Source organism: Chrysemys picta, chromosome 10, assembly GCF_011386835.1.
Source record: "Chrysemys picta bellii isolate R12L10 chromosome 10, ASM1138683v2, whole genome shotgun sequence".
Lineage (NCBI taxonomy): Eukaryota > Metazoa > Chordata > Testudines > Emydidae > Chrysemys > Chrysemys picta.
Window position 1 is genome coordinate 16,269,057 of NC_088800.1, and position 16,833 is coordinate 16,285,889.

General features: G+C 42.4%; 1 protein-coding gene across 12 annotated transcripts in view; it reads left to right on the forward strand.

Moving 5' to 3' along the window:
- ARNT2 (aryl hydrocarbon receptor nuclear translocator 2) overlaps positions 1–16,833 on the forward strand; it is a 200,227-nt gene that overhangs the window by 178,042 nt on the left and 5,352 nt on the right. For 7 of the 12 annotated variants that reach the window (XR_010590955.1, XR_010590954.1, XR_010590953.1 and 4 more), the window contains 5 exons: positions 3,320–3,419; positions 6,324–6,350; positions 6,839–6,977; positions 9,508–9,673; positions 14,754–14,890. Coding sequence is in view for 5 of the 12 variants with exons in the window: in XM_065559322.1 (XP_065415394.1) it covers positions 3,320–3,419; positions 6,324–6,350; positions 6,839–6,977; positions 9,508–9,673; positions 14,754–14,890 (569 nt within the window). In the remaining 7 variants the exon portion in view is untranslated. The remainder of the gene's footprint in view (positions 1–3,319; positions 3,420–6,323; positions 6,351–6,838; positions 6,978–9,507; positions 9,674–14,753; positions 14,891–16,833) is intronic. The other 5 variants (XR_010590958.1, XR_010590957.1, XR_010590956.1 and 2 more) reach the window with 1 other exon arrangement.

Sequence of the window (16,833 nt, forward strand, 5' to 3'; positions counted from 1 at the left end):
TGGCCCGCCATATAATTTCCATACCCAGATGTGGCCCTCGGGCCAAAAAGTTTGCCCACCCCTGGGATAGAAGGTAGGGGATTTTGAGCCTAGCAGACTTCAGGGCACCTGGTAAAATACCAGTGGACAGCAAGGATGTGTTTATTGCTGTGCTATCAGGGAAGAGCTGAGAGGCAGAGGGGAAAAAGGCAAGAAGTGGAGGGCTGGATTCTGAGGTGTGACTAGAGAACTCAGCAGAGCTCAGGAGGGAGCAATTTCTTTTTAAACCTCTCCCAGTCCTCAGTATCTCAGCACCTGGAAGCTACTTTTAACTGCATCATCTGCCAGTGGCCCGCAGAAGCTGTTTTGGCAGCTGGTGATAGCAGGAGCATAGGGCTACCGTGGCCATCCCCTGTGCCATTCTCTCTTGTGCAATTCTGTGACACCTGAGGAATTCCCCTTCAGATAGAGAATCCTCCAGTTGGCTGAGGTCAGCCAGTTCTAGAGTCATGTCGCAGAGCTGCTGTAGTGTCTCCAGGGATCCATCTGACCCACTCTTTCTAAATACGGAGAGGATGATCAAGGGAGGATCAAGTGAAGTCAGAGGAAAAGCAGGGGTGTGCCTGGTTTATAGAGCTGTTGGAGGTGTGTGGCAGCAGAAGAGTCATGAAGAGATCAGCAGTTTTTTTAACTTGAAGGTGATGAGGGAAGATAGGACGTGGAAGAGGAAAGGTGGAGCAGGGCCTTTACGTTGTTAAAGGGGAATGGAGGGTTGCCAGAAGCGTTGGCAGTTGTAGCTGTATAAACAAGCATTGCAGAAGGGAGGTTCTATAGTTTACTGAGATTTTCAGATCTCTTAGTGGATTCTCAGAGCAGAGACCTGCCATTCCGTCTCAAAGTACCAGCCGAGATAGTTAGCAAAATGTAAATTCAAAGTTGATTCATGCTTTATCCCAGTCATGGTACTATTAAGAAATCTACTGGTGAGTGTATGTTAGAGGGCTGCCTCTGTGTTGACCTGCAGAGGATATGAGTTGTTACATCTCCCTGCAATGGGAGGATATTTTTTAGCTCAAGCTGTAGCAGCTCATGCCTTTAGTTCTGGAGATCCCTGGTTCAATCCCTGCTGTGTCAACTGTCAGATTACACAAGAGAGAACTTCCTATTAAAAATACGAATGGCCATGTTTGCCCTGCATTGTTTTAGCAAATGAGGAGACTGATCACAAGAGTAAATGTGTTTATTACAGTGTAAGAACAGAATATAAAAGTCAATGGCATCTTTGTATGCGTCTCATTTACAGTGCCTTTGTATGCTAATTCCATTGGGACACAGCTTAGTTCAGGGGTCAGCAACCTTTCAGAAGTGATGTGCAGAGTCTTCATTTATTCACACTTGATTTACAGTTTTGTGTGCCAGTAATACATTTTAACGTTTTTAGAAGGTCTCTTTCTATAAGTCTATAACAGGGGTCGGCAACGTTCGGCACGTGGCTCGTCAGGGTAAGCATCCTGGCGGGCCAGGCCAGTTTTATTTACCTGCTGACGCGGCAGGTTCGGCCAATCGCGGATCCCACTGGCCGCGGTTCGCCGGGCCAATGGGGGCGGCGAGAAGCGGCGTGAGCGAGCGATGTGCTGGCCGCGGCTTCTCGCCTCCCTCATTGGCCCGGGACGGCGAACTGCGGCCAGTGGGGGCCGCGATCGGCCGAACCTGCCGTGTCAGCAGATAAATAAAACTGGCCCGGCCCGCCAGGGTGCTTACCCTGGTGAGCCGCGTGCCGAACATTGCCGAGCCCTGGTCTATAATATATAACTAAACTATTGTTGTATGTAAAGTAAATAGGTTTTTAAAATGTTTAAGAAGCTTCATTTAAAATTAAATTAAAATGCAGAGCCCCCCCGGACCGGTGGCCAGGACCCAGGTAGTGTGAGTGCCACTGAAAATCAGCTCACGTGCCACCTTTGGCACGCATGCCATAGGTTGCCTACCCCTGGCCTAGTTCATGGCCTGCTCAAGCCAGTTTGTGGTCAGAGTAAAGAAAGTAAGCTTCACTGTGTCCCAGAGACATTCAGTTTTACCTTAAATTACTGCTTACATAGCTGATCTGCAGACCTCACAGAGACAAAATTCCTACTGAGTACAGTGGGATTAGTCTGTATTTTAGGGGCTGCAGATTAGCCTGATTTGTGAGCAAAATTCCACCATGCCTGGAAGAACCAGGACTATAACTCCCGCTACTGCTGAGGGGAGTAGATTGTAAGCTCTTTGGGGAAGGTACAGGTTTTTGTTCTGTTTGTACAGTGCCGGACACAGGTTAGTCTTAGCTGCTTCAGCAATACAAATAAGTAATACTGTATTAACAACAATAGTAGTGTTGTCTCATACCCGGCAGATTGTCCCAATACTGTGCACCCTGCTATAAAAAATTGAGGAAGTCTTTTCTTTAGAAGGCTGTTTTTTAAAAAAAAATAATAATAAAAATAGTTCTCCCATGCAAGAAATAAGCCTCCAGTCACTGATAATACAGATTTGTTAGCTCTGCAACATAGGACCAGACTTTTCAATGCTGATGTAACCTCAGACCAAAGAAATATCTGTTCTGTACATCCAGAAGGATATAGTCCAGGGATCAGCAGCCTTTGGCACACAACCTATCAGGGAAAGCCCCGGCAGGCCAGGCCGGTTTGTTTACCTGCTGTGTCCGCAGGTTCGGCCGATCGCAGTTCCCACTGGCCGTGGTTTGCCGTTCCAGGCCAATGGGGGCTGCGGGAAGGGTGGCCAGCACATCCCTCAGCCCACACCGCTTCCCGCAGCCCCCATTGACCTGGGACGGCGGACCGCGGCCAGTGGGAGCTGCGATCGGCCGAACCTGCGGACACTGCAGGTAAACAAACCGGCCCAGCCCGCCAGCAGATTTCCCTGACGGGCCATGTGCCAAAGGTTGCTGATCCCTGATATAGTCTCTTCTTAAGGCAAATGTGTAACCTCCATTAACATGAATTCAGTCTCTTCTGGAAAAGACCTATAGAATTAATAGAAAATGGTTATTTTTCTGTAGAATTTTTAAGCCACCCTATTGCATTCTGTAGCAGAGAGAGTTCACTATTACATCCTATGGATTGATTTAAAAATTCTATAGAAATCACCTTTTGACCCTTGTTTAATTTCCATACAGCCTTATTGGTTTCATTCATACTGTGTTCCATAGGACCTTCCCAGAAGGGATTAAAAAGGAGAATGTTACTCGCACCATGTAGTTTGTATACTTGTTATTTTCTGGTGAACAAATTGTTAATTTATTACGTCCTCTCCTAAGATTTTCTTTGATTGTTTTTTATAGCAGATAAAAAAATGATGGCCTCTGCGTCCCCAGCAGGAAACCAACAGCTTTATTCTCAGGGGAGCCCATTCCAGCCAGGACATTCAGGAAAGGCTTTCAGGTACAGTACCCACGCCAGCACCAATAACTTACGTACACAAAAGGGAATTCCATTTTGATTCTGTGGAGGCAGAATACGGGTAACGCTAACACATGTCCTGTACAACATGAATCATTCTTACTTTGAGTCAGCTTGGCTCCCACACAAAAGTTCATTGGGAATAATCAGTCTGTAGGCAAGACCTATAGTAGGTCATTTTCAAACATGTATAATTTGGGTGTTTTACTAGCTTCTGAAATATTTTTGAGTCTACTAGCTGATACTAAAGGTTTGACAAACTACTTGAAGTTTAGGAATTGGCACACCCTTGAGATTTCTGTAGCCATTGTGGTTAGATTTACTTTATTAGTAGTAGTAGTCCTGTTTTAGTAAAGAAGATTTATGACTGTTCACTGAATGGCCTAGCTGTTAATGAAGTCTGTCTGCTTGAAGGCTAATCTGTTCCTCTCTGTCCTCCTGTTGTTTAAAATGACCGAAGAGAAACTGTCTTGAGCAACTATATTGCAATGAACTCTATTTAATGAAATTACAAGCTATTCATGCATGTAGCTGTTTTAACCTAAGGGAAAACTCAGTTACTACTTCTGGTCTAGCCAATGTTTTGAAAATGAAGGAACAACCATTCAAATGCAGTAACCTGTTGGTTAGGAGGTCTATGAATTAGAAATTAAATACATGCAATAATTTTATAGAAATCAATGTGTTTTTAACCTTGTAATTGGCAATGATCTCACAAGTGTTCTTTAATTAGATCTTATATGATATTTCAGCATGTAAATTGTCAGTAGCCATCTTGACGTTTGGCATGTTTTGTTATTTTTGTTTTGTTGGGTCTCTTGGAAATTTAACTGTAGCTTCATTTTGGCTTGTAATGTGCCCCATCAACTAGTGGCACAAAGACAAATGCCATTGTTACGATCCTTGATGAGCTCCCCAACCAGGACATCCAACTTTGGATCCTTTATAGCAGTCTGTTGCCCCATCTCAAAAAAGATATATTTGAATTGGAAAAGGTACAGAGAAGGGCAACAAAAATGATTAAGGGTATGAAACCGCTTCCATGTGAGGAGAGATTTCAAAGACTGCGACTTTTCAGCTTGGAATAGAGATGAGTAAGGGAAGATATGATAGAGATCTATAAAATCATGAATGGTGTGGAGAAAGTGAATAAGGACCAATTATGTGAAGGAGTAAATAACACAAACATTAATAGGCAGCAAGTTTGAAACAAAAGGAAGTACTTTCTCACACAACACACAGTCAATCTGTGAAACTCGTAGCCAGGGGATGTTGTGAAGGTCAAAACAATAATGGGGTTCAAAAAAAGAATTAGATAAGTTCATGGATGATAGGTTCATCAATGGCTATTACCTAATATGGTCAAGGATGCAACCTCATGGTCTGGTTGTCCCTAGCCTTCTGTTCATTCCCTCTGGGGCACCTGGCATTGGCCACTGTTGGAAGACTGGACTAGGTGGACCATTGATCGGACCCAGTATGGCCATTCTTATTTTTTTATGTCCCCCATGCTCTTGGCCTTTTGAGGCTGGGCAGAGTTGTGGCACACTGCCTCTAGAGGCCCAGAGCCATACACTCATACTCCAGGTGCGGATCCCATGCCTGACACCCCTCTTGGCAGTGGGGACCCCATCGTCCAATTGCTTAGGCCCAGAAACTAGCACCAGACTCCCAAATAGTTGCATGCGTCTATAGATCCACTGAAGCTGTGAACCCTCTGGCTTCCTATTTCCCTCTTCAGGGACTATGTGACAGTGAAAGCAAGTCATACAGATGCTGCAAAGGGATTTCTAAGCACACACACTTTACATTGAGATAGCACAAGAAATATTCAGATCTACACCCAAAAAAAAAACCCAGCATGCAAATCCCTGCCTCAGTTTCTCTACCACTCAAAGAGCCCTTTATAGTTTGGTCAGTGTCTTTTCAGAGAATCCAGAATTCCTCCTCACCTCATCCTGCTCAGCCTTGACTGCTTCTGGTCCTGGTCTGTTTCCTGTCCCCCTTTCCCCCTCTAAAGTAACTGCAGTCCTGTTTGTCAGGTAACTTTCCTCCGTGACTTCAAGTCCCTTATCAGGGACTGTGGTTACCAGCTCACCTAGTTGAACTGATTCCTTTGGCTGCAGCTAACTCATTGTCTCAAGGTGCTTGCATGTGAATAGGAAACAACCCTTGATTTCGCTGTATTGTTAGACCTCTGCGAACACTTCTTGGAATTCCAGTCCAAGATGGAGGTAAAAAACAGTTTTACAATCAAAATGGCATTCACATAAGCAAAATGGAGGTTGTAGTTTCATACAGACATACATGAATCCATAACAGCCATCTATCTGTTTTTGTAAGTTATTCAATAATTAACACAGAAAGAGTAGAGGCAAGGAAAAAAAATTACTACAGATGCTCCCCCTTTCCGCCCCTGGGCAAAACCCAACAACAAATCACTTATGAAGTGCAGACCGTACATGAGAACTGATATATATACTGAAATATGTTCTTTCAGATAAAATATTGGGATTCATGGATGTATATTTAAGTTTATGTATTAATATGTGTTTTATAGATAGTATAGTCACTAGGTCCAAAGATTTCTGTACAAAGAACACTGAACAAAAAAAAGTATAATTTTCATTATAAGGTTAAAATATTTCAAGATCTGAGAAACAATTAATTGTAACTTACACAAATTCTGTTAGGAATCATTTTTTTCCTATTAGTATTTCTCTGCTTTTTTTGTTCCAAGGCTCAAAACACTAGTTTATGTTTCATTCTTTCACCTTGATTTGTAACTGTGATATCTTTTAGCACCAATGGGCGAAAACAAGAATTAAAAGCAGCTAATCAAACATACATCTTTGTTACATAACACATATTTTCTTCTTTTTACAGAAAGAATGCAACACTGACAAGAAACAGGTTAAAGAATATTTATGAACAGCATCCTTTCAGAAGCCTCGATTCAGGACAGCATTTAAGCATGTGCTTAAGTACCACTGACTTTAAGCACATGTTTAAAGTTAAGTACATACTTAAGTGTGGTCCTGAGGAGAGCTACTTTCCTGAATTGGGGGCCAAACCAATATGGAAAATAATTTAATTACACATCTTTCTAAAATCCTCCCCTTGGTTGTACTGATGCAAGCCCTTGGATGAGATTGCATGGATCTAACTAAGAAGAATTTGGGGCACTGGGTCTGCATAATCAGTCTGATATTTTAGAATTTCAAAATGCCTCATAGTTTTAATACTGAAGTCATGTCATTTTCATTTAGTCCTTATGCAGACAATCTGGAAAACTCGCCTTAATGGGATGATTAACAAAATTTCAGTATCTGGCATACAATATTTCTGACGCATAAATGGTATTATCACCTACAAGCCATTTTCTGTTCTTTCCCCTTTAGCTCATCCGTGGTACATGTGCCTGGTGTGAACGATATCCAGTCCTCTTCTTCAACAGGCCAAAATTTGACACAGATCTCTCGTCAGTTAAATCAGAGTCAGGTTGCCTGGACGGGGAGTCGTCCACCATTTCCAGGACAGGTGTGTGTTTGATTAAGGGGTTTTTAAAGGCACTCTAGTGAAGCAGATTTTACAAAAAGAACAAATCAAACTCCCTGGTTAAAATTTGGTAAAATGTACCTTTTATAAAAACAACAAGGACTCTGGTGGCATCTTAAAGACTAACAGGCTTTCTATCTGTTAGTCTTTAAGGTGCCGCCAGACTCCTTGTTGTTTTTGTGGATACAGACTAACACGGCTATCTCCTGATACTTTTATGTTGTTTAAAAAAAAGGGGGGGGGGTAATAAATCAGAAACGGAGGAACTGATTTCATCTGGTAAAAATAGAAAAGGTCAAGGTTGGATGCTCCTTTGCATAATTCTGAAGGAAAAATAGGGTTATTTGATCAAATATTTTTGTATGTATGTATACATACAGGATCCCCACAGAAATCCCGCTTTAATCCTCATTCCTGTATAGATCTGTGTTTTAAGTGAAATCAACAGGGCTATGCACAGTTAAGTTTGGGCATTAAGTTTTTGCTGAACAGAGGCCTAAATGGGTATGTCTACATTGCAACTGGGAGCAAGCCTCCCAGCCCAGGTAGACAGACTCTCGCTATCTTTGCTCAGGCTAGCACACTAAAAATAGTAGTGTGGACGTTGCAACTCAGACGAAGACTCAGGCTAGCCACCTGAGCTCAGACCCAGGGGCCAGGTGAGCTTGAGAGCCCAACCTGCCACCCAAACCACAGTCCACACTACTATTTGAGTCTGTTTACCCAGGCTGGGAGGCTCCCAGTTAAAATACAGACATACTAATGTGCCCAACTCTGCCATACAAAACCTGTAGTACATACTGTATTCAGATCACTTGTCATTCTCAGTACTACACAGAAGCCCATGTGTTAAGGACTGAGTAGCAACCCAATCATTAAATGCTCTTGTTTTAAACTATTTAAATAAGACTATTATTAATACTACTTTAATAATTGTTTGCATTCAATTTTCTTATATAGTCTATAAAGACACTTTAAGGTATTCATTCAATCATTTTACCAGCAGCTTAATTATTTTTATATTCGTTTCCTAGTTTCTCACACAGGCTGACCAGTTCTCAGTTTACATCAATTACTCTGCCATATCTATTCCATATCCTAAAGAAATCAAATTGAAATAATATTTTGACATATTTTCATTTGTACACTGGATAGAAAGGGCATTAATGATTACTGATCAAAAATGTGACATCTCCCCTTAACCTAAACCATCAAAGACAAGTATGGTTTAGGTTAAGGGGAGATGGTCAAGTCTGCATCACCAGAGTACAAATTTAGGGAACTCAGGAGAAAATCAATAAAATCTTCCAGGAGATTGCTGTCATTGTCATCGTGGGAACCTTCAAAACTAAGTTACTTCTTAGCTAGGAACTAAACTGAAGACTTGTATTTTCATCATGTTGTTTGCCTGTTGGGATCTATTTTCCCCCCTCTTTTGCCCAAGAGAATAGCTGCACTTCAGTGCATTGATTGCCTATAAGATGCACATCATTAAATGTATCTAGAGATGTTACTGCTTTTAATTTCAAACAGCAGAACTTGTTAAATACCAGTCTTCTGTAGAGCTGTTGGGCTGGTTGATAGGGGAAAAGGGAATGCGTTGTTGGTAAGTGGGTTTTATTACTGGCGCTATCTGCTAATGTATTTGGTTACTTTGAGCGAGACACTTCCCCGCTTCTTGTCTCATTTTACCCATCTCACAGGGGTGTTGTACTATTTAATTATTTGTAACCTACTTTGAGATCCTTTGACGTCATTATAGAAGTGTAAAGTGTTATTGTTGTTGATTTAACTGAACCACCCCTTTTAAGCAAAGTTTGGTTATTTTTCCCCTGCGCTAGTAGTGCTGGGCACCCGCACCAAGTCTCTTGTGCAATTGCTGACTGCTTGCCTAAGGCAAGCTAGAACATATTCATTGTGCTTCCGGTATCCATTGGGCAAGCTGGTTTGCATACTCTAAAATCAGGTGAGAAAACCCAGCGGGCGTTTCAACCTGTGTGGAGATCCAGAACATTCCCTTTGAAGCCTCTTGTGCCAGCTCTCCCAATTATCGAAAATCCTGATTATCCTAAGGTCCGAGGTATATCCTATCAGGCATTCAGATAACTGGGGTAGTATAAAAACAGGGCATCTGGCAAATAAAGATTCATTTTTTGTACATCTTTAATCTTTGCTCCTAGTCTCTATGCCCTAATAGCGGTGGGGAAAAAACAGTTTACAGCAGGTAACGAACAATGGTGATTTGATTCCCTTTCTGAATGCATGGAGGATATTAATCATCAGGAGAGCTATTTATATGTTCAGTTATCTGTTGCTTTCATTAAACTTAAATAGCTGTACGTCCACGTTGATGGAAATTGAATATGGCTGAGACAGGGATAATATGCCTAATCTCATCTGCAGTGTTTATTTAGCAGTTGATTTTACACTGTTAAAACTTGGGTCTATCATGCTGCTCCGCTGTAATGCCAGCAATGAAAATAACTTCTTCTTTTTCTCGCCCCCACCTCAGCAAATCCCATCACAATCTGGCAAGACGCAATCATCACCCTTTGGAATTGGAACCAGTCATACCTATCCAGCTGATCCATCATCGTACAGCCCTCTCTCTAGCCCAGCCACTTCTTCCCCAAGTGGAAATGCCTACTCGAGCCTAGCAAACAGAGGTGCAGGGTTTGGTAGGTTTCAGATTCTGTATCTCACAAGTGAACATGGAAGTGAAATGCTAACTGTATTTTAAATCTTCGGACCTGCTCCTCTATTCTGAATGTGTGCCAAGGTTGAGATTGTCTCTGCCCTTGTGTGGGTGTGTAGGGATTGCCAGGAAGGCAAAAGAGAGGAAGCAAAGTTTCTTACTACTTTGCGCAATGGATTGAGTTCAAGGACCCCTCCCTCCACGCTGCACTCCCTTCCTGAGGTACAATCCCTCCCAAACTTCCTTTTGGGTGGCTCAGCTCCACTCTACTCTAGTTCAGAACAGTCCCAAAATGGCACAATCCAGAACAGGAACTTTTTTTAAACCCACCTGAATGTGTGCAATTGTGTCCTGTCACTGCCGTGTCACTGCTCCTGTCCCAGGATACTTAATCATTGCTTATTCTGTGCAGATAACCTCTGTCACCCTCACTCTCAGTCACACGCAGACAATTACCTTTGCTATTCCTACTGTGAGGTTAAACAATTCCCTTTTTAAACAGTTGGGTGTGTTTCAGTGTGTTTCTGAGCAGAGCACTTCACATTCACTAGGACTAATTTTAATGTGAATTTTCTCAGCAACTGTATAAAGTAGAACATGGCAATAGTCCATTTCTTGTTTTTATTGTCGCAGGAGATAGTAATCAATAAAAGGTCAAATCCTAATGTCTTTCCTCATTACTTCTATTTACCCAGGCAACACTCCACTGACTTCAAGCTTTCAAATTAAATCAGTAGATTTCTTTCCCCTCTGAGTAAGACATGGGTAAGAATTCAGTTAGACACATTAGGATTTGGCCCTATGGGATAAGTTCAGGAGCTAAGATCTGACCATAGCTTTGGAATGTGTATTAGAGAAAAGATATAGCAAGGGCACCTCGAATTCTGCCTGGGCAGGATTATATCATCATCAGACAGACATTGATTCATTTAAAAAAAAAAATCTGTGATTGAAGAAGATTAGAATTTAGTCCAAGAATATGAAATAGTGTAGAATGTGTGGTAAGGACTTGTATCCTTTCTTTATTGCAGCCTTCCCTATTTCAATAACAACAATTTCGTGTTGTTGTTTTAATTACTAATTAAGAACATAGAACTGGAAGCAGTCTCCTCGGTCATCAAGTCTAGCCCCCTACCCTCACAGGCAGCTGCATTATATAACCCGTTCATAAACTGATCAAGCTCCATATTAAAACCAGTTAGGTTTCTTGCCTCCACCCACCTATTGGGAGATGGTTCCAGAATCTCACTACTCTGATGGTTAGTAACCTGCTAATTTCTACCGAAATTCACTTATGGCCAGTGTAGACCTCTTTATTCTTGTGCCAACATTGTTGTTTAGCTGAGATAGCTCTTGTCCCTGCTTGGTGCTTATTCCAGTGTATTTATAGAAAGCAATTGTATCTCCTCTCAGTCTTCGTTTTGCTAGGCTAAACAAGCCCAGCTCCTTTAGTCTCCTATCATGAGAGAGACTCCAATCCCCTGATCATCCGACTAGCCCTTCTCTGTACCTGTTGCAGTTTGATTATTTTTGATTATAATGGAATGATCCTGTACGTGGAGAATTAGAAGCACTTTATTGTACATTTGGTCATCTATCAAAGCTATGTTTACATACAGTCAGTGGAGTTGCATGACACAGATGGAAGACAGAATTGGTGTCTTAAAAACAAATAAAAAAGAATGAGTAAAGATATTAATGCAAATCCTTTCTCAAATCTCACTACATTGTTGTACGATATGCTACCTGTTATAGAATGCCTGGAAGGCTCTATGTCTGTAATTTTAAGATGGTAATGCATGCTGGCAATCAGGCCTTGCATGTGTTTTATACTTTGTAAAAAATTAAATCTGAAAAAATCCAAGTGCACATTGTACATCCTGCTTCAGGACCATGAGTAGCATTAGCAGTGTCTTTGAAAGGGCCAGCGCCTGTACACCTTTACAGCATGAAAAACGTTAGTGTTTTAGAACTGCTCGACAGCACAGCAAAATCAACTTCTTGATATTTTGGGGAGCTATCCAGCAATGTTATTGTTCATTCATTTATGCTCTTTCCTTCACAAGGTTCACGGGTTCAGTCCCGATGTTATAGACGTAGTTATTGGTAGCTGGAAGCCCTCACTTGAGCCTCCTCATGATCATACTTGGAGTCTGTGAAACTCCACAGCTGCTTACATTACTGCATAGATCATTAAGTAGAATGGTTAAGGATAATTGTGCTGTTCACAGTGTCTTCAGTAAGTGTTCAGGTTATGCCTTTAGTACAGACTGTTCCTGAGGGAGCGCTTGAACAGGAAAAAAAAACCAGTAAGTGAAATAAGAGCAAAAAAAATGAAAGACGAACACTTCCCTATTCCCCTCTACCTAGGCACGCACACACACCTTCTAAAACAATGGCCTCTATAGTAATCTGCCTACAAGAATGTATGTAGTCAGCTGTGGAAATGAGAGAGAATATAAAATTTGGTTGGATGCTGAGGCTTAAGTTAAGGAATTCTACAGCCAGCAAATGTAACAGCAACATTCCTAAATCCAGCATGACATGCTGGTAGTTCAGGACAGTCAGTGAATCAGCTGCAGAAGTGTGAGGTAGGCTGCCAGGAACAAAAGGTGAAGAAAGAGCACTCAGCTATCCTTGGCCAAGGTCACATAAAGTTTTATATACACACTAAGCAAAAGATTTAAAATCACATGGTGATCCTAGTCAGTCCCTTGTTTACATTAGGAGCTGATCCAAAACCTACTGAAGTCAGTGAAGGGGTCTCTCCACTGACCTCCGTGGGCTTTGGATCAAGCCCTTAATGCAGTGAGTTTAAAGAAAGTTCCACCCTGTTTCCTCAGCACCGTGTTCTGACTGTTCGAGGAACAAAATAAAAATAATGGCTCATATTGCACTGAACTTAACATTGTCTACCCCTTGCAGATATGCCAGGAACCAGGAGTAGCCATTTTCCCCTTACCACAGATCTGAATGTTAAAACACTAATTTTTCTTTTTGCTCTTAATGCTAGTTTATTCACTTTTTGCTTTTCACTCAACATTGTGAATGAAATTAGACCAGTTTCATTTCAAGCCCTTTTCACGCTTTAGGCCTCAGGCACTAACATTATGCTGCCTGGCCTGGACTCAGCAGCAACGCAGCAGGATGTGTACACCAAAATGGCTAACTTCCCGTTGAGTTTATTCCATTGGGCTTTGTACGTTTGTTTATAAGACCTGCACTGGAGACCCAAACTACTTGGTAATGACCATTCATCTGGTGGGAAATATTTCCTGATCTCCATCAGTTTGAATTCTATTAATAAATACAGTTATTACTGAAAGGAGCAGCCTGAGCCTTCTGCTGGAAGAGGGATAGCTCAGTGGTTTGAGCATTGGCCTGCTAAACCCAGGGTTGAGAGTTCAATCCTTGAGGGGGCCACTTAGAGATCTGGGGCAAAATCAGTACTTGGTCCTACTAGTGAAGGCCGGGGGCTGGACTCAATGACCTTTCAGGGTCCCTTCCAGTTCTGTGAGATAGGTATATCTCCATATATTATTATTATAAACCTCTGTCTTGCTGAGCAAAAAGCTCATTTGCCTCACTGAGTACATTTTGGCATATCGTACTGAGCAAAGCTGATGCAGCTTTCTTTTAAGGGGTAACTTAAATGAACTTTGTTGTGACCAATAGTGTGACTGCAGGATTTCTGAGTCAGCTGAATTATTTGTAATAGTAATGTCAGCAGGGGAGTAGTAATTCTACAGAACCCACGCCCATGTCCCAGACGGTACTGGAATAGAGGCCAGTCCATCCTAAAGAGAGTGGGGTCTGGAAAAAGAAATAGGAGGGGAGGGAAAGATGTGAGGACCACGGAGAAAAGAACCAAGTAGTCAATATAGGGGAGGGAGAGTCGGGACCAACATGAGCCAAGGAGGAAAAACGGAGAGATGGGGGTCGGGGTAATAGAAGAGAATATTGAGGCAAAAAATGGAGGAAGCCAGGAATTGGGTAGGAAAAGTGAGAGAGCACTGAGGAGAGGAAGGGATAATAAAATAAAAGGAAGAGAAATACACAGGAATGAGAATCAGTGTAAAGAGGACAGTGGGCAACAGAAGGAGAGAAAAAGAAAAGTCTAGAGGAAAGGAAGGGAAAGGAGAGAGCCAGACATGAGACATAGTTGTAGGGGTAGAATTGTTTTATTCATTGATTCTGTTCTCCGCATTGAAAAAAAAAGTTTATGTATTTTTTGTACTTCCCTATAGGGGGAAAAAAACTAAGGGGAGGTGGGGTGTTTGGTGTGTGTGAGGAGGGTATCTGGACTCACCGTGGCTCAGGGCCTAAGTGAGGGGAGCAGGAGTACTGAGAATCACTGAACCGGAGGTGAGCTATGTTTTGTATGGCAAATGAACAGAGCAGTTCTGCAGTTCTGAGACTAGAGCCGCATGAATTAAATAGCCGATTTACACCTATAATAATGGAGGACAAAGTAGCTCACCAACCAGCATTCTAAACACATGACTTTTACACTTAAATAAGACGGCACCTTTTTATCTTACTATTTAAATGGCCATGAAACAACAGATTTTTGTAAATGGGGTGCTGACATGCTGCCTTTGAATTATGTAATCCATCAGATGACAGTGTTCCTTCTGGTCCAGCTCTTGATCCAAGAGTTTATTAAAGAGGAAGTACATTAAAATGCCTATCTTGTCATTCTGTTTTTAAGGGAAATGTCCGGTACTTCCTCGCACTATTAAAGAGAGAGGCAGGACTGGGGAAAACCCTGGCATGGCCAGATTAGGTTTCATTACACTCTTCATTATTTCACTTTGTGCTTTACTATTAGTAAGCCTGTTGTCCCGGTTGTGTTGGTGCAGCCACGGTAATTCACCTTGCTCTCTTTGGTCATTATCTTGCTCCCTTGAGATCAGTGTTAAAACTCCCCTTGACTTCACTCCCACCGGAACTGGTCCTTGCTGAGTATCTGTGCTATAAAATTTACTTCTGAACATCGAAGTTCTTAAAAAACCTTCATGTGCCTTTTAAAGAAACTGTCTGTGTAAATCTGAATCTTTCAGCTGAGAGTGGCCAAAGCAGTGGACAATTCCAAGGGAGGCCTTCGGAGGTCTGGTCCCAGTGGCAAAGCCAGCATCATAATCAGCAAAGCAGTGACCAGCATTCTCACCAGCAGCCCAGTCAGACTGAAGTCTTCCAAGTGAGTAGAGTCAAAGGTTCATTGTGTCTACAGTTGTCACAAGAAAGTGAAGGTCTTCTTACCCAAACAACAACCTTAGCCAAACTGAGCCAGTGTAGAAACAGTGTGCATGACAAGCACCAACCTTCAGTTTGAGATGTGCTACCCTGGGGTTTATAGTGATGTTCGCTGGGATTAGGATAGTCTTTGCTAGAACTCAAAGCACTTTTTCTGCCAGAGCACAGGAACTTCTGGGCTTTGAAATGTTTTCTCCTTCTTCCTGCTTCCTCAGCACAAGGACTATGCATTTTAGGGAGAAACCAGTAGGTAAACAGTCCTGACTAGAAGTCCCTCCTCATACCCTGGTCCAGATCTATAAATCCAGCCACTTAAACTTCGGTCTAATTCCGCTTGAGAAGTCAGAGGAGAGTAGGCTGTTTCTTCAGAGAAGATACTGACTAAAGATTTTTTAAATGCTCCAACTATTGAGAAACCATGTGAGTGGCAAATAACCATCTTCAGTTACATTTTACAGTTATATTTTGCAGTATTAATTACTGTTATAACTATTCATGGTAGATGAGCATGGTACTTTACAAGCAAATAAGCTGATATGGTCCTTTATCCCCTTATAATCTGTTTATCATTTAAATTCGATCAAGAACAAAACCAACAAAAGAGGAGGGTGGATAGTTGTATGCAAGGGAAAAGGGAAAGACCTATGTAAACAAAAAGGGCCAGATTCATTGCAAGGCCTTCACCAGTGTAATCTCTGGCACAGGGCCTCAACAGCAGAAGTTCCCCAAAGGAGATGGAGATTTCAGCAGCACAAGGCAGCTTCAGCTTTCCCTTCTCTGGGTGGCAGTGGGGGATGAAAGAGCCCCACAAGTGGCAAGTGCAGCATTAGAAATATGCAGCATTGGCCAGGAACACAGGGCTGGCCAAGGCAGCTGGGAAATATGCTTCAGTCCATCCCATCATCTATCTCACTCTAAGAGATCCAACGAGTCCACAGTTAGATTTAAAGCTTGCCCTCTCCTGGGGTAAATCCTCATTACGGTGCTCTTAGATGAGGGTAGTTCATTCTCTTGAGGGCAGATACTTTGAGCCAATTTGTTATCATGTTTCTTGTTTGCTATTTAGATGTTGTATTATTATGGTCCCTCTCTTGCTGCAAAGTCAAGTTCTGCCAGAGCTTGTTATTGTGAGAGCTGAAAGGACAGCATGATCGTTTTCCCAACAGGGGACACCTCTTTCCCAGGCTTTGTCCCTGACTGGGAAAAGGAGGTTCAGTACTCCCTATGCCTCCTGCAGGGACCACATGTGACTCAGGAGATTTGGGAGCAGTTACCATGAACTCCTCTTATACCAGAGAAATGCTATCGACTTCCACCCCCTTTTCTGAAATACAAGGAGGCTCATTGACCTGGAGGAAAGACCTCCAGCATTCTTCAGCGGAAGTGCAGTCAGAATAAACTTAACCCCTGCTTACAGAATCCTCCACAAATGTGTCCTGGTACCAGCTACATAACAACAGAACGCTGATGGCGAGACTCCCTCCAATGCGCCCAGCATAGCATGTCAGAAAAGGTGCATGATCCAAATGGGGCTCAGTCACATTAAGAGACACACAAATCACATGATGTTTAATGGCCACTGCTTGCTCATCACTTCCTTGGCTGTCTAGGTTGTGTGAAGGGCGGGAAGATGATGAGCCTTTGGAAGGCTGAACATCTCCTTAGCAGTGTTGAGCTTCTGCAACTTCCATTGACTTCAGTGAGGGATGAGGGTGCTCTGCTCTTCTCAGAAGGGTCTCAGAATGCTAGCGAGTCTTTCTGTTCCACAGCATGCATTCCCATCCTCTGCATAAAGGCCTTTAGTTGATTTTTCTTCATGCCACACTGAAGAATAACTGAGACATGTAGACAGAACCCACAAACACACGTTAAACCCCTTCATGTCTT